Consider the following 25,117-nt stretch of genomic DNA (forward strand, 5'->3'; position numbering starts at 1 on the left):
CATTACTTTGGAAGCAGAGAGATAGGGAGCAGGTTACAGAGAAATCACTGGCACGTCATTCCTCTGTTTAGTTTCTGTATGCTTTTTTTTTGAGTCAGTTACACTTGTAGTGAGATGATCAAATTACTTCATTCTTCTGTTTTGGAATGGTTGGACATAAAGACTTTTTTGATTTTCCTCTGTGTTTTCTTGGTACTTGCCGACCTCCTGAAAAACAAAACTCCAAAGAATTTTCCTCCTGGACCTTGGTCATGGCCTTTCATTGGCAACATGTTTCAATTTGATCCTGCTAAGATGCATCTTCAGTTTGAAGAGGTGGGTTTACTAAACGCTAGCCTGAGTATCATTCTGTTTGTGCTATCATTCCAACTCCTTGTCAATCATTGTCATGCCAGACAAATGTTTGGCTTGACAATGAGCAATGGAGTTGGCAAGAGCACAATCAGATATGGCACCAGGCTAACTTAATGCTGCTTAGCACTCTTTTGATGACAAACTTTATTTCTTGTTGTTCTTCTTGTAGTGTGAAAAAAAATATGGAAAGATTTTCAGCCTTCGAATTCCATCAGCAAACCAAGGGCCAAAGTGGGTTATTCTGAGTGGATACGAGATGGTGAAAGAGGCCTTGGTCCACAATGGCGACAGTTTTGTCGATCGTCCCTCCATTCCCTTATTTGAAGATATATATATTGGAAGTCAAGCAATGGGAAGTAAAGGTAACGCTCACATACTTTATACTTGTTACGCCCTCATCTGTTTCACCTGTCCTTGTGCTTGTCTCCTTGTGCTTGTCTTATTTTCCAGCATAATTTGCAAATAAATTCATAAAAAATCCTACAATGTGATTTTCTGGATTTTTTTTCTCATTTTGTCTGTCATAGTTGAAGTGTACCTATGATGAAAATTACAGGCCTCTCTCATCTTTTTAAGTGGGAGAACTTGCACAATTGGTGGCTGACTAAATACATTTTTGCCCCACTGTAGGTGTGATTATGTCGAACGGGTATCCATGGAAGCAACAGAGGAGGTTTGCTCTCTCTACACTGAGAAACTTTGGACTGGGCAAGAAGAGTCTGGAGCCATCCATCCAGATTGAAGCGCAGTGTTTGAATGAAGCCATTCAGAGTGAACAAGGTACAGTGGAAACTTGATATGGTTACAGTTCAATTCAAACTTTATTGTCCCTGCAAGGAAATGAATATACTTGTCAAAAAAGATTTGGGTAAACACCGCACTGGCATTAAGTTTACACATGAGTTGTCTCTGTTTTGGATGCAACTGACATATAGCGATTAAAAACTGTTTCGATTTTCACGTTGAAAACAGATTCAGTTCAGATCAGGAGTCCAAGCACCAAGCAAAAAAAATACAACAAAGCTGTATATGAGCTGTGGTGCTTACAGAGAAGTTTTGCAGACTGAAGTTCAGTGTAGAGATATAAAGCATTTTTAGATGCCCCTACCTGAGGTATTACAAAACACTAGCGTTTTTCCATATCTTTAAGGTCTCCCATATATGAAATGGAGGGTTCTGTAAAAATATTTTACAGAAAAAGTGGTTACATATATAGATGTTGTGACACACACACCCTTTACCCCCTAAGGTCAAAATCAAATCAAAATCAAAATCAAATTTATTTATATAGCCCTTCGTACATCAGCTGATATCTCAAAGTGCTGTACAGAAACCCAGCCTAAAACCCCAAACAGCAAGCAATGCAGGTGTAGAAGCACGGTGGCTAGGAAAAACTCCCTAGAAAGGCCAATACCTAGGAAGAAACCTAGAGAGGAACCAGGCTATGTGGGGTGGCCAGTCCTCTTCTGGCTGTGCCGGGTGGAGATTATAACAGAACATGGCCAAGATGTTCAAATGTTCATAAATGACCAGCATGGTCGAATAATAATAAGGCAGAACAGTTGAAACTAGAGCAGCAGCACAGTCAGGTGGAAGTTGAAACTGGAGCAGCAGCATGGCCAGGTGGACTGGGGACAGCAAGGAGTCATCATGTCAGGTAGTCCTGGGGCATGGTCCTAGGGCTCAGGTCCTCCGAGAGAGAGAAAGAAAGAGAGAAAGAGAGAAGGAGAGAATTAGAGAACGCACACTTAGATTCACACAGGACACCGAATAGGACAGGAGAAGTATGTCAGCGCCCCCATGGAAATCTAATTATCATAATAAAAGAATTGGCCTAAAATTTCCGCACACCTGTGGAAATCAAATGAACATAATACAAAAAAATCTCAATCAAAATCCATTTGTTTAAGCAATTTTTTTTTGTATGGGCCGCTTCTCAAATACCGCTTCCGCCGATATCTGCCTTCCGCATCTGCAGTGAAAGGTTGCAGAGCCAGAGTGGTGTTTGTCAGACCATGAGATGTCCTGAAAATCTGACTTCTCACGAAAACATCTCTAAGGAAATGTGAGACACTCATGAACAAGATGGTCTTACCGCACAAGCGTCTTGGGACTCGTCTGAAGTCGGTACAGCCGATCTGCCAGCTTCTGTCTGTAGTGTCCGAAAAGTTTGGGCTACACACTAATATTATTATTTATTTTTTAAACATATTTTACCCCCTTTTTCTCCCCAATTTTGTGATATCCGATTGGTAGTTATGATCTTGTCTCAACGCTGCAACTCCCCAATGGACTCGGGAGAGGTGACGGTTGAGAGCCATGCGTCCTCTGAAACATTACCTGCCAAGCCGCACTGCTTCTTGACACACTGCACAATGGGACTCCTGGTCACGGCCGGCTGTGACACAGTCTGGGATTGAACCCGGGGCTGTAGTGGCGCCTCAGCACTTCGATGCTTTGCCTTAGACTGCTGCGTCACTCGGGAGGCCAGGCTAAATATTAATATGACCCCTATGCGGAAAGGTACTCTCACGAACAAGTACATGTCGGTTGTTTTCCTCTAGGATGCTCACAAGACTCATCTGAAGGTTCCCGGTACCAGTTTGTTTTTTATTATGGTATTATGTATGAAGATAGTTTAGTGCCTAAAATAAGGGGATAAATACATTTATGGTGATCTTTCTTATATCTCTCAGATAGTACCAAAACAAATCAAAAGGAAGTTTGTTCTGAAGTGTCTCCTATCTGTTCCATGTAGGGAACCCTGTATAGGCCACGAAAGCACTTCCCCACTTTCTTTATTGACTTATCTGAACTATTGTCCTTGAGAACTATGATAAAACTCATTGTGTGATTTTAATATTCACTCCAAGGCCATTGAATATATTAATCTTTTGAGCTCTATTGACTTTATCCAACATGTCACTGGGCCCACCCATTACCGGGACCATCCTCTGGACCTGGTTATTACCAAGGGCCTTCCAATTGACATATCCTCTACTGTTGATGTTGCTTTATCTGATCACCATCTTGTATTTTTGACTACCTTTTTGCCCATAGCAGAGGGTCATCTTGAACGCATTATTAAGAAATGCTGTCTTACCTCTGAAGTTGCTACAGATTTGTGTATGAACAATGCTCCATCACCTATTCTTCCTTCCTCTTGTCATGATTTAGTTGATAACTTTAATAGCAAATGAATAGTTCCAGTAAAGTTGATAAAGGCCAGATCCAAATGGAGAGCCTCTTGGATTAGTGAGGAAATGTATGAATTAAAGAGATATTGCAGAAAGGCAGAGCAGAAGTTGCAGGTCCATTATGATGTTCTAAGAGAGCAACTTGGCATATATAACAAGTCAATTAGAAATGCCAGATGACCTCATTTTTCTAACTTGATCACTAATAATCAGAATAATTCGAGAGCTCTTTTCGAGCAGTGGTGGCCTGATAAATCCTACCCCCGCAAATGTAGGTGAACTTTCCTCCACATCTAAATGTGATGAGTTTACGGCATATTTCAAAGATAAGATAACAAACATTAGGCTGGGTATCAGTGAAGCAAGACCTGATGAGAAGTTTATGTGCCCTAGCCTACCACGCAAAGGCACTATGGGTTTATTTTCCCTGGTTGACACAGATATACTCAGGAAAGTGATATCACAATTTAAGCCTTCTACCTGCCTTCTCGATTCTATACCAACCACCTTGCAAATTCAACACAACTAGTTTTTCAATGTGTGTTCATGTTTTGATCTCATTCACACACTTACAGCATATCAACAAGGACATGCGTGTGTCCTTAAATGGTGAGGAGACAAAGTAGCCAATCGTTGTTGTAATTCTGTGGCCAAATTTCGGCCCTGCTAGAGCTGCTAACTGTTAACTGTGAGTGCTGTTATTGTGAAGTCAAAACATCTGGGAGCAACAATGGCTCAGCTGCGAAGTGGTAGGCTACACAAGCTCACAGAATGGGACCTCCGAGTGTCTTGAAGCGTGTAGCACTATAAAGTTTGGTTTGAGGAATAATGGTCTGGGACTGTTTTTCATGGTTCCACTAAAGGGAAATCTTAACGCTACAGCATACAATGACATTCTAGATGATTCTGTGCTCCCAACATTGTGGCAACAGTTTGGGGAAGGCTCTTTCCTCTCAGCTTGACAATGCCCCGTGCACAAAGTGAGGTCCATACAGAAATGGTTTGTTGAGATTGCTGTGGAAGAACTTGACTGGCCTGCACAGAGCCCTGACCTCAACCCCATCAGGCTGAATTGAGATGAGAACTGCAAGCCAGGCCTAATTGCCCAACATCAGTGCCCGACCTCATTAATGCTCTTGTGGCTGAATGGAAGCCAGTTCCTGCAGCAATGTTCCAACAGCTAGTGGAAAGCCTTCCCAGAAGAGTGAAGGCAGTTAAAGCAGCAAAGGGGGGGACCAACTCCATACTAATGCCCATTATTTTGGAATGAGATGTTTGATGAGCACATACTTTTGGTCATGTAATGAAGTTGAAGTTCAAAAAAGTTGTCTTGAGTACAGGTCATAAGTACAGTACACAAATCTGAAAAATATCTCTCATTTAAAACATGTACAGAGGTAATTGAACCACCAGTTAATGGTGATGTTGCAGGCATATTGGATATTGGACACCATATTGGATTTGGGTGGGGGGGGGGGGGCACATCATGTATAAAGTCCACAGAGGAACCTTTGAAATAACTGAGCGTTCAGTGTCTGGGCCCACTTGCCTTAGAGCTGATTGCAATAGCCACAACATCAAAAAAACGTAACTTTATGCACTTTTGTCAGGCAGGACCATACAGCACTGAATGAGAGCAAATTTGACCTGGAAGTTGTCTATTGAACAGCTATCAGAAAGTTACATTTGTATTCATAGTTAATATTTCCTCCTATTGTATCTGTTTACAGGTCTATATTTCCATCCTTTAAGATATCCTAATGCTGTTTGTTTGTATTTTATTTTATTTATTTATTTATTTTTTATTTCACCTTTATTTAACCAGGTAGGCTAGTTGAGAACAAGTTCTCATTTGCAACTGCGACCTGGCCAAGATAAAGCATAGCAGTGTGAGCGTACAACAAAGAGTTACACATGGAGTAAACAATTAACAAGTCAATAACACAGTAGAAAACAAAGGGGGGGTCTATATACAATGTGTGCAAAAGGCATGAGGAGGTAGGCAAATAATTACAATTTTGCAGATTAACACTGGAGTGATAAATGATCAGATGGTCATGTACAGGTAGAGATATTGGTGTGCAGAAGAGCAGAAAAGTAAATAAATAAAAACAGTATGGGGATGAGGTAGGTGAAAAGGGTGGGCTATTTACCAATAGACTATGTACAGCTGCAGCGATCGGTTAGCTGCTCAGATAGCTGATGTTTGAAGTTGGTGAGGGAGATAAAAGTCTCCAACTTCAGCGATTTTTGCAATTCGTTCCAGTCACAGGCAGCAGAGTACTGGAACGAAAGGCGGCCAAATGAGGTGTTGGCTTTAGGGATGATCAGTGAGATACACCTGCTGGAGCGCGTGCTACGGATGGGTGTATATGTATTTATTTATTTATTTATTTTACCTTTATTTAACCAGGTAGGCAAGTTGAGAACAAGTTCTCATTTACAATTGCGACCTGGCCAAGATAAAGCAAAGCAGTTCGACAGATAAAACGACACAGAGTTACACATGGAGTAAAAACAAACATACAGTCAATAATGCAGTATAAACAAGTCTATATACAATGTGAGCAAATGAGGTGAGAAGGGAGGTAAAGGCAAAAAAGGCCATGATGGCAAAGTAAATACAATATAGCAAGTAAAATACTGGAATGGTAGTTTTGCAATGGAAGAATGTGCAAAGTAGAAATAAAAAAATAATGGGGTGCAAAGGAGCAAAATAAATAAATAAATTAAAATTAAATACAGTTGGGAAAGAGGTAGTTGTTTGGGCTAAATTATAGGTGGGCTATGTACAGGTGCAGTAATCTGTGAGCTGCTCTGACAGTTGGTGCTTAAAGCTAGTGAGGGAGATAAGTGTTTCCAGTTTCAGAGATTTTTGTAGTTCGTTCCAGTCATTGGCAGCAGAGAACTGGAAGGAGAGGCGGCCAAAGAAAGAATTGGTTTTGGGGGTGACTAGAGAGATATACCTGCTGGAGCGTGTGCTACAGGTGGGAGATGCTATGGTGACCAGCGAGCTGAGATAAGGGGGGACTTTACCTAGCAGGGTCTTGTAGATGACATGGAGCCAGTGGGTTTGGCGACGAGTATGAAGCGAGGGCCAGCCAACGAGAGCGTACAGGTCGCAATGGTGGGTAGTATATGGGGCTTTGGTGATAAAACGGATTGCACTGTGATAGACTGCATCCAATTTGCTGAGTAGGGTATTGGAGGCTATTTTGTAAATGACATCGCCAAAGTCGAGGATTGGTAGGATGGTCAGTTTTACAAGGGTATGTTTGGCAGCATGAGTGAAGGATGCTTTGTTGCGAAATAGGAAGCCAATTCTAGATTTAACTTTGGATTGGAGATGTTTGATATGGGTCTGGAAGGAGAGTTTACAGTCTAACCAGACACCTAAGTATTTGTAGTTGTCCACGTATTCTAAGTCAGAGCCGTCCAGAGTAGTGATGTTGGACAGGCGGGTAGGTGCAGGTAGCGATCGGTTGAAGAGCATGCATTTAGTTTTACTTGTATTTAAGAGCAATTGGAGGCCACGGAAGGAGAGTTGTATGGCATTGAAGCTTGCCTGGAGGGTTGTTAACACAGTGTCTACAGTATATGTAGGGGATACAATTGACTACTTGTATTCAACATTTTTGCAATATCAGATTTTGCGATATTGGGCCACATGAGCTTATGTATACAACCATCAATTTCATATATTGGAGACCTCAGAGGGGAAAAAAACATGGTTGTGCTTCGTTATACCTCTGGTAGGGGTATCTCAAACAAATGCCCTTTTTGAGGATTGGCCACTAGCCTATATGGTGACATTTTACTTTTGATGTAAGCCATATTGCTTTTGTGGGGAATAAGGTTTCTTTTGGCCCATGCAGGAAAACCCTTCAGCCCCCAGATACTGATGAACAATGCTGTTTCCAATGTGATCTGCTGTCTTGTGTTTGGTGACCGCTTTGAATACAGCGATGACCAATTCCAAACCCTCCTGAAAACAATGAATGAGATTATTTACTTGGAAGGGGGCTTTTGGGCCGGGGTAAGTCTCTCTCTCTCTTATTCTATTTGTAGACTGCACATCATGTATTCAGTCCACCTTATGTGGTTACTTACTTTGACTTGTTGACTACAATTGTCTACCCTAGAGGATAAAACCATATTAAATGCACTAATAGGTTTTTTAAATGTAAATATTATGGCCATCCATCAATTCAAGAATGATCAGGAAATCTGCCTGGACTGAAGTTTTCCATTGAACCTAACTTTGTCAGAAACATACTGGCCATAGCTCATTTTGCCCCAAATAAATGTAACTGCTCAGATAATTTCATATATAACGAGCTTTATAGATTCAATGTATTCAAATTGAAGGCACATAATATAAACTACACCCTTTAAAAATTGTATTTACAAAGAAAATAGTAGCCTAGTGGTTAGAGCGTTGGACTAGCAACCGAAAGGTTGCAATATTGAATCCCTGAGCTGACAAGGTAAAAATCTGTTGTTCTGCCCCTGAACGAGGCAGTTAACCCACTGTTCCTAGGCCGTCATTGAAAATAAGAATTTGTAAGTCTAGGCGTCCTGCTAGAAGAACAACTTCCGGTGAAACTGGAAGGCACGCAATTCAAATACAAAATCATAAAAATTACGGATATTAAACATTTAGGTACATACAAGTGTCTTATATCGATTGAAAGCTTAAATTCTTGTTAATCTAACTGCACTTTCCGATTTACAGTAGCCATTACAGTGGCAGCATGCCATGCGATTGTTTGAGGACGGCGCACCACATCAAAATATTTTTCCACATATTCACTTACTTTTTGAAAATCTTCTTCTCATTTGTCATTCAAAGGGTCCCAGATATAACATGTAGTGTTGTTTTGTTAGATAAAATCCTTCTTTATATCCCAAAAGTCAGTTTAGTTGGCGCCATCAATTTGATTAATCCACTCGTTCAACATGCAGAGAAAGGAATCTGAAAATCTACCCCTAAACTTTGTTTCAACAAGTCAAAATACATTTCTATCTACTCCTCAGATACCCTAAAATGTAATGAAACTATAATATTTCTTACGGAAAGAAGTATGTTCGATAGGAACTGATTTTTAGCAGGTGCGTTCTATCTTCATCGCGCGCATACACACATTTCCAAGACTGTCCCTGTACTAAAACTGATCTTTCTTATTCGTTTTAGAAGTTACAAGCCTGAAACCTTGAACATAGACTGCTGAAACCCTGTGGAAGAATTGCATCCTGAGCACTAGAATTTAGTATGCCTCTAATACATTCCGTTGTAAGAGCATGGGCTCTCAATTTCCAGTTGGATTTTCTTTGGATTTTCTCCTACCATATCTATTGTGTTAAATTCTCCTACATTATTTAAACATTTCTACAAACGTCAGTGTTTTCTTTCCAATGGTACCAATTATATGCACATCCTGGCTTCAAGGACTGAGCAACAGGCAGTTTACTTTGGGCACGTCATAAAGGTGGAAATTGAGACTTGCCTAGTTAAATAAAAATGACATACCTCTGGTGCCAAATTCATCTGTAAAAGTACATCTTGGAGATTTATGGTTGTGGTCTTGTGACTATTTTGAGAAATCATTTGAAACTTCTATGAATCATACTAGACAGCTTAATAATGCATGATATATGATTTATTTGTTGATAAGTACAACTTTTTTAATGGTTGAGTGGCTACCTTTTGATATTTTTTGCCCTGTAGTTAATGTCATTTTAGAAGCCTTTGTTAAGTGCAAGTGATATAAAACACCAACTATCAGTTGGTATGCTGTAATATATAATTACATATTCACTAATAGCAATTGCTGAATAGTTGTTCAATCTAATTCAACAAAATACTGTATTGCTGTTTTGCTGTATATTTAATGCAGCATTCTGTACATTAATTATGGTGTTACAGTTGACGTGTACCTATGATAAAAATTACAGACTTCTACATGCTTTGTAAGTAGAAAAACCTGCAAAATCGGCAGTGTATCAAATACTTGTTCTCCCCACTGTATATAGGGAACAGATCAGAGTTAGTGATGGGCATTCTTAATCACTTCTTTGAGCCGGCTCATTGTAAAAGTGACGGCTCATTTGGTTCCCAATGTAAAGCCCAAAAGGTGGGCTACAATTATGTCAGATCATGAAAAGCGAGTTCAAATACATTTTTACCTGCCCACATAATTTTTTTTAACGCACTGAAAACTTCAGAGTGGAACAGATTGAAACGCTCTCTCCACTATTTATTGTTTCAGCAGTGAGGAGTCACTCTCTTTCAATAATTATTTTGTAACGTTATTGAGTTGAAAAAGCAGCAAGAGCTGTTCATTTGCAAACAACCCATCACTAATCAGATTGGCAATGGGCCTTAAACCTCTATTGGTTGAAAATGTAACCATGTCCATTTGATTTGTTTTGCCCTGTAATCATGGCCTGGTTGGAAGTTTTTGTTTAGGCCTCTGATAGTGCAAGTCATATAAATCAAGTTTTCATTCAAATGCATTAACATACAAATGCCTACTAGCCAACCTGCTTTTTCCAACCCCTTGTAAAATATGGTAAGACCTTTTTTACAGTTACCTTGTCACTTTGACAGTGTTTTACTGTTTCGTTGCTTGACATTACAGTAATGTACAGGAAGTTGGCATCAAGTTACCTTGAATATCTCAGCAATGTATTGGCACTATCCAGAGTGATATATATATATATATATCATAAGATATCTGGTTGAAATTACAATAATTCTGAAGATCAGAGTATCCTTAAGTACAATATTTTCAGTAACAGTTACAGAAACTCTTTACATGCTATGACTGTGGTATGTTTTTATCAACCTTTGTTGAATGCACCAACTGTAAGATGTTAAGGATAAGAGCGCCCACTAAATTACCTAAATGTGAATGTAAAAATGAAAATGTGCAAAGAACACTGGGAAATTACAGTCATATGCTGTAAATTAGATTACAGGTACATACTTGGTACTGTAATTTAGATTACAGTAAAAGTGTTGGTACCATAAAATTGATTACAGTAGCTATATGTAAAATTAATTACAGTAACTTACTGGCCAATTGCTGCCAGGAACTATGTTTTTATCAGAATTATCATTATTTTACTAGAAATTAGGGCCTTGGGGGGCTGCTGTGTTTGTAATTCCCTGGCCGAATTCTGGTTTCAGTCCGTCCCTGCCCTAACTCTGTCCTCAGATGTATAACATGATGCCGTGGGTCATGCGTCGGGTTCCTGGTCCTCACAGAAGGATCTTCACTGGCTGGAAGGAGGTCATCTCCTTCATCAACATCAGGATTCAGGAGCACATGAAGGACAACGACCCCTCGGCACCAAGAGACTTCATCGACTGCTTCCTCAACGAGATAGAGAAGGTGACGATGATAATGACAACCATTATCGGTGATGTAGTTGTAAAAAAATGTAAAAAGTAGTTGAGTAAAAACTGATTGCCATTCGCAGTGAATATAGCAATGCTCCCTATAGTATTTTTCCGCAGTAGGTAGGTAAGTGGTGTTTACGTACACTATGTTTACCCTCCTCTACACTGACGATGATGAAGTCGGACTGGAGAAAAGTTACACTACAAAATAGTATTAGGGAGTGGTTCTACATAATCAAGTAGTTTAAAATAAAAAAGGTAGTGGGTGCAGGGCACACTTACCATCCAAATGAATGTGGATTCAGAGCTATTATTTGTATTGCAACACATGTAAAAAAAAAAATATCACATTTTCTTGACACGTTGGTAATTTAGCTACAGCATCATCAATTCGTTAGATTGTCAAATATTTTTAAGTATCTAGCATGTTGAGGTTGTTTTGGTGTGTTTTGTTCCACAGTGTGAAGATGACACAAGGGCTGGGTTTAACTTGGAGAACTTGTCATTCTGCACTCTGGATCTATTTGTGGCTGGGACAGAGACCACCTCTACCACCCTCCATTGGGGCCTTCTCTTTATGATCAACTACCCGGAGATACAAGGTAAGTGCTCCCACCGCCATCACAATGACTACGTTTCGACCCCTATAGCATTTAATCAGTTCGTCAAAGCGATTGATCTTGATTGATGAATAAAAGGTCATTCTCTCACATGGAGGCACGCTTACACACCACACCACACACACACACACACACACACACACACACACACACACACACACACACACAATCCATTTGCATGAAGACGTCCTTTGTGTTGTGCAATACATATCTTGTATCCCTGTTGTAGCCAAGGTGCAGGCAGAGATCGATGCAGTTGTTAGGTCGTCGCGGCAGCCCTCCATGGAAGACAGGAACCGCATGCCCTACACAGACGCAGTCATCCATGAGACACAGAGGATGGGGAATATCATACCGCTCAACGTATCCCGCATGGCCACTAAAGACACTGAGGTTGGAGGATACACCATCCCTAAGGTCAGTCATCTCATCTCAAGCATAGAGATCATACACTTGTTCTACTTAATCATGTGATCTCACGGCGCATCCACTGCATGATTCAGCGCTTTATAAAGATGTATTCCTTATAACTACATTCATGTGTAGTATGTTGTCACCATGTGGTGTTTGTACATTTAGAAGAAGAATTAAATGTGTTTGGCTATCATATAGGGACATCCCTACACTTAAAAGTATAAGCTTTTTTCCTTTTTCCTCATTTTCTGTATTATTTCAACTACACATAAAACATTGATGCCATAACATTGTGTACCTGTTGATGAGATAATGTCTGTTATTTCCCCCCCCCCTCAGAACACCATTGTGCTTGGCACCCTCCAGTCGATCCTGTTTGATGAGTCAGAGTGGGAGACCCCTCACACCTTCAACCCTGGACACTTCCTGGATCAGGAGGGCAAGTTCAGGAAGAGAGACGCATTCCTTCCATTCTCTTTAGGTAATACTGTACTACGTTTCTTCCATATCAGTTGACCCCCAAATTGGTGCCAAATTAAGCTGCCCTGTAGGAAATAGTACATGCACAACTCATCTTCCTTACATAGTAATACTTGGCTCGGTTTAATCGGTTTAACTGATTGACTTGCCTATATAGTTAGAGTACACCGTTAGACTTTTATTTTATCAGTTACTTACTGTATACATTAACAGTATGATACTGTATTGTTATGTTCTAAATTCTGGTACAATAATCCAGATGGACCCAGAGAAACTGAAAACTGCCAATGTATCCTCTAAACATCGAGTTCGAGGGCATTATCACCTTTATACAACGGGTTACCAACATATTCAAACAATGATTTACATACACTAATGTTCAAAAGTTTGGGGTCAAACAAATGTCCTTGTTTTTGAATGAAAAGCTAATGTTTTGATCATGAAAATAACATCAAATTGATCCGAATACAGTGTAAACATTGTTAATGTTGTAAATGACTATTGTTGCTGGAACACCAGTCTCAACGTCAACAGTGAAGAGGCGACTCTGGGATGCTGGCCTTCTAGGCAGTTCCTCTGTCCAGTGTCTGTTCTTTTGCCCATCTTAATCTTTTATTTTTATTGGCCAGTCTGAGATACGGCTTATTCTTTGCAACTCTGCCTAGAAGACGAGCATCCCGGAGTCGCCTCTTTACTGTTGACCTTGACTGGTGTTTTGCAGGTACTATTTAATGAAGCTGCCAGTTGAGGACTGGTGAGGCATCTGTTTCTCAAACTATTCACTCTAATGTACTTGTCCTCTTGCTCAGTTGTCCCCCGGGGCCTCCCACTCTTTCTATTCTGGTTAGAGCCAGTTTGCACTGTTCTGTGAAGGGAATAGTACACGGCGCTGTACGAGATCTTCAGTTTCTTGGCCATTTCTCGCATGGAATAGCCTTAATTTCTCAGAACAAGAACAGACTAACGAGTTTCAGAAGAAACTGTCAAATATATCAAAAAGAGTTCCACGAAAAGCAGGTGTTTCCAGGCCTTCTGCAGGGATATGGGGAGGGAGCACCAGCAGGTGTTTCCAGGCCTTCTGCAGGGATATGGGGAGCGAGCACCAGCAGGTGTCTCCAGGCCTTCTGCAGGGATATGGGGAGGGAGCACCAGCAGGTGTCTCCAGGCCTTCTGCAGGGATATGGGGAGAGAGGACCAGCAGGAGTTTCCAGGCCTTCTGCAGGGATATGGGGAGGGAGCACCAGCAGGTGTCTCCAGGCCTTCTGCAGGGATATGGGGAGGGAGCACCAGCAGGTGTTTCCAGGCCTTCTGCAGGGATATGGGGAGCAAGCACCAACAGGTGCTTTATCATGCAGAGGTCCGCTGGCTTTCCGGGGGTAAACTGTTGGGCCGCTTTTATGAGCTTCGAACATTTCGATTGTTAGGAATGGCTCACCCATGTTGCCTATCTGGCGGTTATGTTTGATCATCTGAATTTGCTCAATGTGTCAATGCAAGTGAGGGGGTACAATAGATTTGAACGGACCAAAATGAAAAACATGCTAAGAACATTGTGTAATATGTCACTGCATGGGTAATTGGATTTCAGTAACATTTTTGGTACTATAAAATGGATTACCGTCAAATGGATTACAGTAGCTGTACTGCTAAATAAATTGAGGCCAGTAAGTTACTGTACATTTTACAGGAAATATTTTACAGTGTACGTTAGTGTTAGTATCCCAATCCAAAGTAACTGTTCTGTACTTTACAGCATGTGTCAAATTCATTCCAATGGAGGGCCGAGTGTCTGCAGGTTTTTGCTTCTCTCTTGTACTTGATTGCTGAATTAAGCATAATTAATAAAGAACTCTCCTCACCTGGTTGTCTAGTTGAAAGGAAAAAACAAAAACCTGCAGGCACTGGGCCCTCCATGGAATGAGTTTGACACCCCTGCTTTACAGTGTCAGTTAGAGAAGGTTTACTGTGATTGGTTCCCTCCCCAGGTAAGAGGGTGTGTCCTGGGGAGCAGCTAGCCAAGATGGAACTCTTCCTGTTCTTCACCTCCCTGCTGCAGAGGTTCACCTTCTTCTCTCCCCCAGGGGTGGAACCCAGCCTGGACTTTCAGATGGGGGTTACACACAGTCCCAAGCCTTACCAGCTGTGTGCAACACCTCGATGAGTCTTCCACAGCTGCCCTATTCATTATGTTGCTGGGGTTTAAAAATTAATTATTGGAGGGCCAAGTGTCTGAAGGTTTTCACACCTCCCTTGTACTTGATTGATCAACTAAGGTAATTGATTGAAACTTCCTTTGCCTGGTTGCTTAGGTTTTAAATTGACACAAATTAACACCAAACAACTGAAAAGGCTGCAGATGGAGAAAACACACTCACGTAATGACACTACACATACCAATAATACTCTACATATCAAGATGTCAAACCATATGTTGTAGTCCTAGATTAAACTTGAATAAGAAGAACATTTTTGATAATGTAGGAGTGTTTTAGATTTTCAATGTAAATGTACATAATTTACAATGTAAACATACTACATGTCTTTCATGTATATGGCATATCTGAATGTATTTGACCCATGGTCTGGTGGATTGTGATTTCTTCTGTACCTTTTTATTTTCTATCAAGGCACTATACACTACAATATGCACTTCGTGTTTTTCTTTATTTTTACTATTTTCTACATTGTAGAATAATAGTGATGACATCAAAACTATAAAATAACACATATGGAATCATGTAGTAACCAAACGAGTGTTAAACAAATATTATTTAATTTTTCAGATTCTTCAAATAGCCACCCTTTGCCTTGATGACAGCGTTGCACACTCTTGGCATTCTCACAACCAGCTTAATGAGGTAGTCACCTGGAATGCATTTCAATTAACAGGTGTTCCTTCTTAAAAGTTAATTTGTGGAATTTATTTCCTTCCTATTACTTTAACAGAACGTTTCCTAAAAGTTCAAACATGATTACATTTCATTTCAATTATGGTAATGTTCTATGAACGTTCTCCAACTGTTCTGACATTGGGAATGTTCTCAAATAGTTCAGAGAATGTTATCAATGTTCTTCTGTGGGAATTTCAGTAATGTTTCCATATGGTTCTATTTAAAGTCATGTTCTTAAATTGTTCCGAGAATGTTAAGAAAACATTCCATAAAATATATACATTCATCATTAACAAAACTCTCTTTATCTGCTATCTTGTTAAGTGTGTTCAGGTGTGTTGGCCCACTAATTGGCCACACCGTATAAAATAAGATGTTACTGGTCACATACACATGGTTAGCAGATGTTATTGCGAGTGTAGCGAAATGCTTATTCTAGATCTGACAGTGCAGCAGTATCTAAGAGGTAATATCTAACAATTCCACAACAAAACCTAATATCTAACACATTTCACAACAAAACCCAATACACACAATCTAGTAAAGGAATGGGTAAGACTATATAAGTATAAAATATATGGATGAGCAGTGACAGACAGAGTGGCTAAGATGCAATAGATAGTGAAGGATACAGTATACATTATATACATGAAATGAGTAATGCGAGATATGTATCTCAATGAGTGCTTGGCTCCTTTGAAATGGGTCCATTTGAATAGACTAAAATGACCAGCTTTGTATGCATAAAAAGAACATAGCATGTTGGATCCATCAGTGGACTAATTCCATGGATAGAGAATAGAAGTTTAGAGGTTTGAATCTCACTGCTGTGTCACAATAAAAAAAAGTGTGTTATTAATGTCTAAGAAAATGTATTTCCATATGTCCTATCTGTACTTGAACTAAAACACGCTTTACCCGAAATAAGCTAGCAGTGTTATTGAAAGTCTTATTGATAGTTTTAAATGTGCAATATGCAGATATCGCTCCACCATTTCCTGGTTGCTGAAATTCTAATAGTTGGCCTAATTTCAGTTGGTGACAAAACAAGCAATCTATACTATCATCTAAACCGTTGTAAAATATTGTTTCAATAACCAACAATATAGTATTTTCAGCTGTTTCAAGTTGGTATACAAGAATAGGTTGCACGGCGTTTCCTCCGACACATTGGTGCGGCTGGCTTCCGGGTTGGATGCACGCTGTGTTAAGAAGCAGTGCTGCTTGGTTGGGTTGTGTATCGGAGGACGCATGACTTTCAACCTTCGTCTTTCCCGAGCCCGTACGGGAGTGTAGTGATGAGACAAGGTAGTAGCTACTAAAAACAATTGGATACCACGAAATTGGGGAGAAAAAGAGGTAAAATTTTAATTTTTTTAATTAAAATTAAAAAATAAACTATCATTTCCATTCTCAGAGCGTTAATAAAACCTCCCTGGAAAACATTTAAGGAACCAGAGTAAAACGTTCAGAACCTCCCTGCAACCTGGCAGACTCACTAAATTATGTTTGTAAATTATGTCTGAGTGTTGGAGTGTGCCCCTGGCTATCCGTAACAAAAATAAATATAATAATGGTGCAGTCTGGTTAGCTTAATATAAGGAAGGTGAAATGATTTATACTTTTACTTTTGATTCTTAAGTACATTTGAGCAATTACATTTACTTTTGATACTTAAGTATATTTGAAACCAAATACTTTTACTTTTACTCAAGTAATATTTTACTGGGTGACTTTCACTTTTAGTTGAATAATTTTCTATTAAGGTATCTTTACTTTTACTCAAGTATGAAATGTAGTACTTTTTCCACCACTGGTTATACGATTGGTGGAATCATTTTGATAGTTGCGTAAACACACAGGCTAATAAAAAAAATAAAAAAAGCCATGGACATTAAGTTGGAAGCAGTTGTGGAAAACCCTACATGGGAGATGCTAGATAAATGTATAAATGCAACTCTGCTCATGATTGCAATACATTATGACATCAAAGCGGCATCTGACGATCCAAAGGCACTAGTCAAAGTGTTGATTGGTACTACTTTGGTGGAGGAGGAAATCCTGATGAAGATTCTGCTGAAAAGGGTGAGTAGTAGGGTGAGTCTGTAGACATGCAACTGAGGGAGCTCAAACTAAAGGCAAAGTTGGAGCAACATAAATTAGACAGGAAAGAGAACGTGAGCAGTGACTGGAGTAACAGAAATTAGAGCACAGGGAAAGACGAGATGAGCATGCAGCCAAACCAGAACAAGGACGTGAACATGCTGCCAAAAACCAAGAACATGCAGCCAAACAACAAGATCAAAAATGTGAGCATGAATTTCGATTAAGAGATACAGTAGATCTGGAAGCACTCTGAATCCATTCAGCACCCTCAACAGAGTTTGATCTTGGTCGGAACAGCCGGCTTGTAGCGCCTTTCAATGAAAAATAGGTGCATGTCTATTTTACTCTGTTTGAGTTGATTACCACATCCCTAAAATGGCCGCGAGAGATTTGGTCATTGCTCCTCCAAAGTGTTCTGGTGGGAAAAGCCCCGAAAGTGTACGCAGCTTTCTCTTGGCCAGAGTTCAGATCATGACACCGTTAAAGCTGCCATCCTTCGGGCTTACGAGATGGTCCCAGAGGCATACGGACAACAGTTCGGTAAATTGAAAAAGACAGAATCACAGCCATGTCGAGTTTGCAAGGGAACAAGCATATATTTTTTGATGGGTGGTGTGGTTCTCAAGAGGTCAAGGACCTTGAAGATTTAAAGACACTCATGCTTCTCGAGCAGTTCAAGAATTGCCTTCACAAAAGGGTTGCTACCTACATTCGTGAGCACAAGGATCTCATTCTTGAGAAAGCTGCAGTACTTGCAAATAAGTTTGGGTTGACAAATAAATACCTTAACAAACAAAGCACCCAGTAGTTATCACTAAGCAAAAAGCAATCCAGCAAGGTTTCAGTTATTTTCTACAGTGCCCAAAGATACATTTTCATATCTGCCAGTTTGTCATTACTGCCATGAGAAAGGACACATTGTCTCGGTGTCCTAAGTTGAAACAGAAAAATGAGAGCGAGAAAACGCTGTTTCTGCTTGTGGGAGCATTCCAGCCAATTAAATCTATATTTGGGACTGGTGTATCTCCTAAACAAGATTTTGGATCAGGTGTGTATGGAACGATCATTTTAGATACACTGGACCAATCAGTTTGCCCAGAAGTGGTGTCTGAAACCCTTTGTTAAGATAATGTGAGACACTGGGGCAGCCCTTCATTATGGAGGGTGTTTTGCCTTTTTCTTACAATTCAGCAGCTGGTTACAGTGTGTTAGTACAAGGCGTTGAAATTGGTTGCATGGAAGTTCCTTTGTATAATGTGGAACTTGAGCCTGATTGTTTCTGGTTTCTTTATCTAGCCTACCGGTGAAGGGGGTCCTTTTTCATTTTGGGAATTGATTTGGCTGGAGGGAAGATCGGGCCAAATCCTGTCGTTTGTATGGAGAGTAGAGGAACCAGAGTAGAGGAACCTGATGGGTTATCAGAAAAGTAACCTAGAGTGTTCCCAGCATGTGCCGTTACACATGCTATGTCTAAGCAAGTCTAGTGTTGATGAGGATGTCAGCGAGCCCACCATGGTCTACCCGTCTGAGACGTTTATGGGTGACCCTGATTTCAGTAAACCTCCTCAGTTGACCTCTCCTTTGAAACCCCCAAATGTGAGCGAGTGTATAGGACCACTTCAAGAGGTTCACCTCGCCCCTTTTTTTGCTGAGATACATCCAGGAGTTTGAAGTTTGTGTGGGTGACTGACAGAGATGGTGTTCTGATGAGGAAATGGTGTTCTGATGAGGAAATGGTGTTCTGATGCCACTTCTGGGCAAGACGATTGGCCCAGTTTATCTCAAATTGTCATTCCAGTTACGATAGTCACAACAGAACCATAGTAATAATAAAGAAACACCAACTCATTCCAGAGGGGTTGTCTAAACTTTTGACTGGTACTGTATGTAAATGTGATATTTCAGTTGTATTTTCTAAATTAGGAAAAAATTCTAAAACCTGTTTTTGCTTTGTCATTATGGGTTATTGTGCGTAGATTGGCATGGCATGAAAAAGTCTTAATAGAAACGTGGAGGCAATTATTTTAAGTAAGACTTTCTCATGCCATTAACCAGCATTTCTCTCCTGTTCTATTGGTTTTAATATCAACTTTCTTTCGTTATACACAAGCCAAAAGGCACAATCCTAGTCAGCCAACCCATCATAGTAGTTGCTATTATATTCCACCTATTGCTACATTTCTAACAGATATTGTTCTCTGTCACGTATGAAACGACACATTAGGTGCGTGCTTTAGAACTATGTTTTGCATTTGGGCAAATGTTTGAAAATGACATTTTATTAGCTGCTTCATTCCAGGAATATTGCATGTTCAATAATAGACTATAGCCTTTTGACTGTAAGACGATAAGCCTGCCATTGTTGCATGTTTCCATTAAGCTCTTAATGAAAAATGTCCGGTCCTTGTATGTACGCATAGTATCAGAGGTTTCACTCGCCAAAATATGTTCAATATAAGTCCAATGCGTTTCTATGGGCTTATTTTGGGCATAAACTTGTTTCCTGTCTTCCCGCCTTGGGACGACTCCAATGGTTAGGGTGGAAACATATGCATCTCATCATTATATACAGATCTCTGATAGTATATTCTGTTGGTCACATCAATTTACATTTTAGAAAAAATTTAACTGTTTGTTGACCGGTTTATTAAGGTAAGTTAGTCAGCAAGAAAAATTGACTGAAATTTGCATCCCTCACTTCTACACAATCTAATATGACCCATGACCCTTCAAGCCAGCAAAAAGTAGAACAAAAAGTAAGCAAAAATGCCCAGTCATCAAGCTAGGTAAGAGATCATTATTAAATATGTGAGAAGACAGAACTAGATCAGTGATCAGTGATAATTCAATAATCAATATTGAGTTGCAACTTTAGCCAATAGCCTAACAAATGAACAACTCCTACAAATAAAATACAAATACTTTTGATTGTCTTATTAAGGCAACCTCTATATTAAATGTGAGCCAGACTGCAAAGCCAGCCCGAGCCGACTGCACGCCCGACCCCCACCATTTTAGTCAATACCTCAACTCTCTCCCCATCATAACTTCCTTCCAATCTTTTTTTTATGTCTCAAGGGAAAGGTTTTGGAAAACAAAAGTTGAATAAAAACACATACACATGAACACACAGAAACAGTACGCCCTCCATATACAGTGCATTCAGAAAGCATTCAGAACCTTTGACTTTCTCCAAATTGTTACGTTACAGCCTTATTCTAAAATTGATTAAAATCATCAATCTACAGATAATGACAAAGCAAAAACATGTTTTTAGAACATTTTGCAAAATTAAAAATACGTATGTTATATTTACATACCCTTTCCTCAGTACTTTGTTGAAGAACCTTTGGCAGCGATTACAGCCTTGAGTCTTGGGTATGATGCTACAAGCTTGGCACACCTGTATTTGGGGAGTTTCTCCAATTCATCTCTGAAGATCCTCTCAGGCTCTGTCAGGTTGGATGGGGAGCGTCGCTGAACAGCTATTTTCAGGTCTTTCCAAAGATGTTCAATCAGGTTCAAATCCGGCCTCTGGATGGGCCACTCAAGGACATTCAGAGACTTGTCCTGAAGCCACTCCTGTGTTGTCTTGGCTGTGTGCTTAGGGTCGTTGTCCTGTTGGAAGGTGAACCTTCGCCCCAGTCTGACGTCCTGAGCGCTCTGGAACAATAGGTCTACACGATCTTCATAACGCATTTCCTTAGAAAGCATGAGCTCTTGAGTTGGGAAAATCTTGTGCAATACACCGACGCATGTCTTGTATTCAAGATCCTTAATGGCCTGGCTCCCCCTCCACTCAATATTTTTGTTAAACAGAAAACCCAGACATATGGCAGCAGATCCACACGGTCTGCCATGAGAGGTGACTGTATAGTTCCCCTAAGGAAAAGCACCTTTAGTAAATCTGCATTCTCTGTGAGAGCTTCCCATGTCTGGAATACACTGCCATCAGACACACATAACTGCACCACATATCACACTTTCACAAAATGCTTGAAGACATGGCTAAAGGTCAATCAGATCTGTGAACATGGTCCCTAGCTGTGTGTTGCCGCTCTCCATGTTGTCTGTTGTCTGTAGCTTGTGAGGTGTGGAAACACATTGTTGCTTTTATGAATTTTGACTTGCTGCTTTTTGTTCTATGCTGCTCTGTCTGTATGCTACGTCTTGCTTGTCCTATGTAGCTCTGTCTGTATGCTATGTCTTGCTTGTCCTATGTTGCTATGTCTTGCTTGTTCTATGTTGCTATTGTCTATATTGTAATTGTTTTTAATAACCTGCCCAGGGACTGCGGTTGAAAATTAGCCGGCTGGCTAAAACCGGCACTTTTACTGAAACGTTGATTAATGTGCACTGTCCCTGTAAAAATAAAAAATGAACTCAAACTCAAACTCAAACTATACAGATTTTTTTTTTTCTTGTATTGATGACGGTATTTGATTGGGGAATGGGGATACATTTTTATGATGGAAAATTATACTACACACACTGTTTGTACTCATGTTATAGTCAATTCTTTACTTAACTTGTATGTATTATTTGTAATAAAATATGACTAGTTATAATGTATGTATTTTCTTTAACTGGTAAAAGGTTTGTAGTTTGCATGTTTCAGTAATTATTAACATGTTTAAATAGTTGTAAATCTCTTGATTTAGCTTTTGGTATATTTGGCTTTTTTATTTATTTATTTATTTCCATTATTTCCATTGAAGAAAGCAATAATTCATCAACACACTACTGTAAATAAATGTATACTACCTGTTATAAAAACAGAAATTGCTCCCCATAAATAAATGGTGATAAATGTCATTCGGGTTTCACAGCCCATAGGATTTGGATCATTATCAGGTTATTAGATATATAAGCTTCAGTAACAAAATAAAACCATGGTTGTAATAACACTTTAAACCGGTAGCTTGTAAATGTGTGAAATGTGTTTGTTTTGGGTCCACACTGGTAAGTTAACTTATGTAAATTAGACAGTCACGTCTTCTGAAACACTGGTTAGGGAATAACACTTTCCATTCAGCTTCAGGCAACTTTGATGTTCGGGCTTGATCACAGCTGTAGTGACTACTTCTATCCGTCACGCCCATTGTTGCTTATCCATTGTTCACTAGATATATCAATGTAATTACACCCAACACAATGTTGAAAAACTGAATGCTTCCCACCATTAGATCACATAACTAGACGTGAGCTGGATGTGATCCCAACGCTGCCTCCAATGTAGCGAAAGAAATTGAAAGCTGCAACAGGGACTCTAACCAGGGCTCATACGTGGGCTCTAATAGCCTAGTACGCCTCTGGGCAGAGACAGTAGGTCAACAATGCTGGCATATGTTACATGACTGACCCGACCGTAATAATCATCATGAAACAGCCTTGGAAGTGCCATTAGTGCAAAGCCAACAATGTTATTTTACCTGTTTAACTGCATTGATATGGCTTAATTGATTATAGTGCAGACTCGTTACAGTGGCAAATACCATGCAGTTGCAGTTTCCCGTAATTAAAATGTATCCCCAATCAAATACCTTCATCGATACCACAAAAAAAAAAAGAAATACAGCTTTTTACTCCAATCTGGCAACCCTCATAAAATCCAACATAGCACCAGTATCCCAAAGTATTAAGCGAAAATCAGCATAGAAAACAGCATAGGCATTAATAGTCAAATATAATATATTTATGTTTTTATTTTAAGTATTTCGGTGACAACCTGGTTGATTAACAACATTGGGTTGTAAACACATTTGTTTTTTGACATAAATGTGGGACACAAAAACCAAAAGCAGTGTAGAACACTATTGCACAAAATGCATTTGCTCCAATAACTTTCCTAAGATTGTCCCCCCGCCCCCAAAATGTATTTTTCTATGAATGAAGCCTCACAAAAAGTGTATTTTCCTACGAATTCACTCATACAAAAATGTGCTTTCTGTCACACGAATTAAGCCACAATCTGCTGAAATCCTTTGGGTAAATATTTGCAGGAATTGAGTGTGAGATTGTGTTGTTTCTATTGATGGATTTTTACAAGGCTACTTTGAAGCAAGGTAAGACTTGCCTCATTATTTGAAGTAAAGTTGAGATTGAGTTGAGACTGAGAAATAACTCCTTTTTAAATCATAGCCACAGAAGTTAACACAGGATTGCATTTAGAATTATTATTTGTTGCACAATGACTGTGATTACAAAAGCAGGTTTCACTCCAATAGCCCACAGGCTTTTTAAGGAGCTACTCTCGCTCTGTCTGACAGGTGGTAGGCTATTCCGCTCATCAAACAAGGCTCTTTATGCTGTGCCTGTGTGATAAATAAAAATTGCAACCAACGAAAATACAAACATGCCAATTTAATTCCACACAATTATGAAAATTAACCTATAGACCAACAATGCAATAGAATGACTCGCAAATAAACTCAGTAAAAAAAGAAACATCTCTTTTTTTCAGGACCCTGTCTTTCAAAGATAATTAGTAAAAATCCAAATAACTTCAGATCTTCATTGTAAAAGGTTTTAAACACTGTTTCCCATGCTTGTTCAATGAACCATTAATGAACATGCACCTGTGGAACGGTCATTAAGACACTAACAGCTTACAGACGGTAGGTAATTAAGGTCATTAATTAAGGTCTGAAAACTTAGGACACTAAAGAGGCCTTTCTACTGACTCTGACATACACCAAAAGAAGGATACCCAGGGTCCCTTCTCATCTGCCTGAACGTTCCTTAGGCATGCTGCAAGGAGGCATGAGGACTGCAGATGTGGCCAGGGCAATAAATTGAAATGTCCGTACTGTGAGATGCCTAAGACAGGGCTTTAGGGAGACAGGACGGACAGCTGATCATCTTTGCAGTGGAAGACCACGTGTAACAACACCTGCACAGGATCGGTACATCCGAACAGCACACCTGCGGGACAGGTACAGGATGGCAACAACAACTGCCCGAGTTACACCAGGATCACACAATCCCTCCATCAGTGCTCAGACAATCCGCAATAGGCTGAGAGAGGCTAGACCGAGGGCCTGTAGACCTGTTGTAAGGCAGGTCCACACCAGACATCACCGGAAACAATTTCACCTAAGGGCACAAACTCACCGTCGCTGGACCAAACAGGACTAGCAAAAAGTGCTCTTCACTGACGAATTGCAGTTTTGTCTCGGATGGTCGGATTCACGTTTATCGTCGAAGGAATGAGCATTACACCGAGGCCTGTACTCTGGGGCAGTGTCACAGCATCATCGGACTGAGCTTGTTGTCATTGCAGGCAATCTCAACGAAGACATCCTTCTCCCTCATGTGGTACCCTTCCTGTAGGCTCATCCTGGCATGACAATGCCACCAGCCATACTGCTCGTTCTGTGCGTGATTTCCTGCAAGACAGGAATGTCAGTGTTCTGCCATGGCCAGCGAAGAGCCCGGATCTGTTGGGACCTGTTGGATTGGAGGGTGAGGACTAAGGCCATTCCCCCCAGAAATGTCCTGAAACATGCAAGTGCCTTGGTGGAAGAGTGGAGTAATATCTCACAGCAAGAACTGGCAAATCTGGTGCAGTCCATGGGGAGATGCACTGCAGTACTTGATGCAGCTGCAGGCCACACCAGATACTGTTACTTTTGAGTACAGTACAGTTAT

At 40.1% G+C, this 25,117-nt stretch overlaps 1 protein-coding gene across 2 annotated transcripts; it reads left to right on the forward strand.

Annotated features, from left to right (window-relative positions):
• On the forward strand, positions 1–16,216 carry LOC109898106 (cytochrome P450 2J2). 2 transcript variants are annotated; one of them, XM_020492907.2, is made up of 9 exons: positions 1–315; positions 524–716; positions 985–1,134; positions 7,427–7,587; positions 10,772–10,948; positions 11,417–11,558; positions 11,806–11,993; positions 12,330–12,471; positions 14,456–16,216. In XM_020492907.2, the coding sequence occupies exons 1-9, from the start codon at positions 115–117 to the stop codon at positions 14,629–14,631; spliced, it is 1,530 nt and encodes a 509-aa protein (XP_020348496.1). In that variant the 5' UTR covers positions 1–114; the 3' UTR covers positions 14,632–16,216. The 2 variants fall into 2 exon arrangements, with proteins under 2 accessions (XP_020348496.1, XP_031689475.1); XM_031833615.1 differs by lacking the exons at positions 1–315; positions 524–716; positions 7,427–7,587 and having other exon boundaries at positions 995–1,134.
• The last annotated feature ends 8,901 nt before the right edge of the window (positions 16,217–25,117 follow it).

This window comes from Oncorhynchus kisutch, linkage group LG10 (genome assembly GCF_002021735.2).
Source record: "Oncorhynchus kisutch isolate 150728-3 linkage group LG10, Okis_V2, whole genome shotgun sequence".
Taxonomy (NCBI): domain Eukaryota; kingdom Metazoa; phylum Chordata; class Actinopteri; order Salmoniformes; family Salmonidae; genus Oncorhynchus; species Oncorhynchus kisutch.

What these genes read in the sequence shown, in the direction of transcription:
- LOC109898106 (XM_020492907.2), top strand. Translation starts at nt 115, where the DNA reads ATGATCAAATTACTTCATTCTTCTGTTTTGGAATGGTTGGACATAAAG. An exon ending in TCAAGCAATGGGAAGTAAAG is followed by an intron (nt 717 to 984) that starts GTAACGCTCACA and finishes GCCCCACTGTAG; the next exon opens with GTGTGATTATGTCGAACGGG. An exon ending in CAACTACCCGGAGATACAAG is followed by an intron (nt 11,559 to 11,805) that starts GTAAGTGCTCCC and finishes TCCCTGTTGTAG; the next exon opens with CCAAGGTGCAGGCAGAGATC.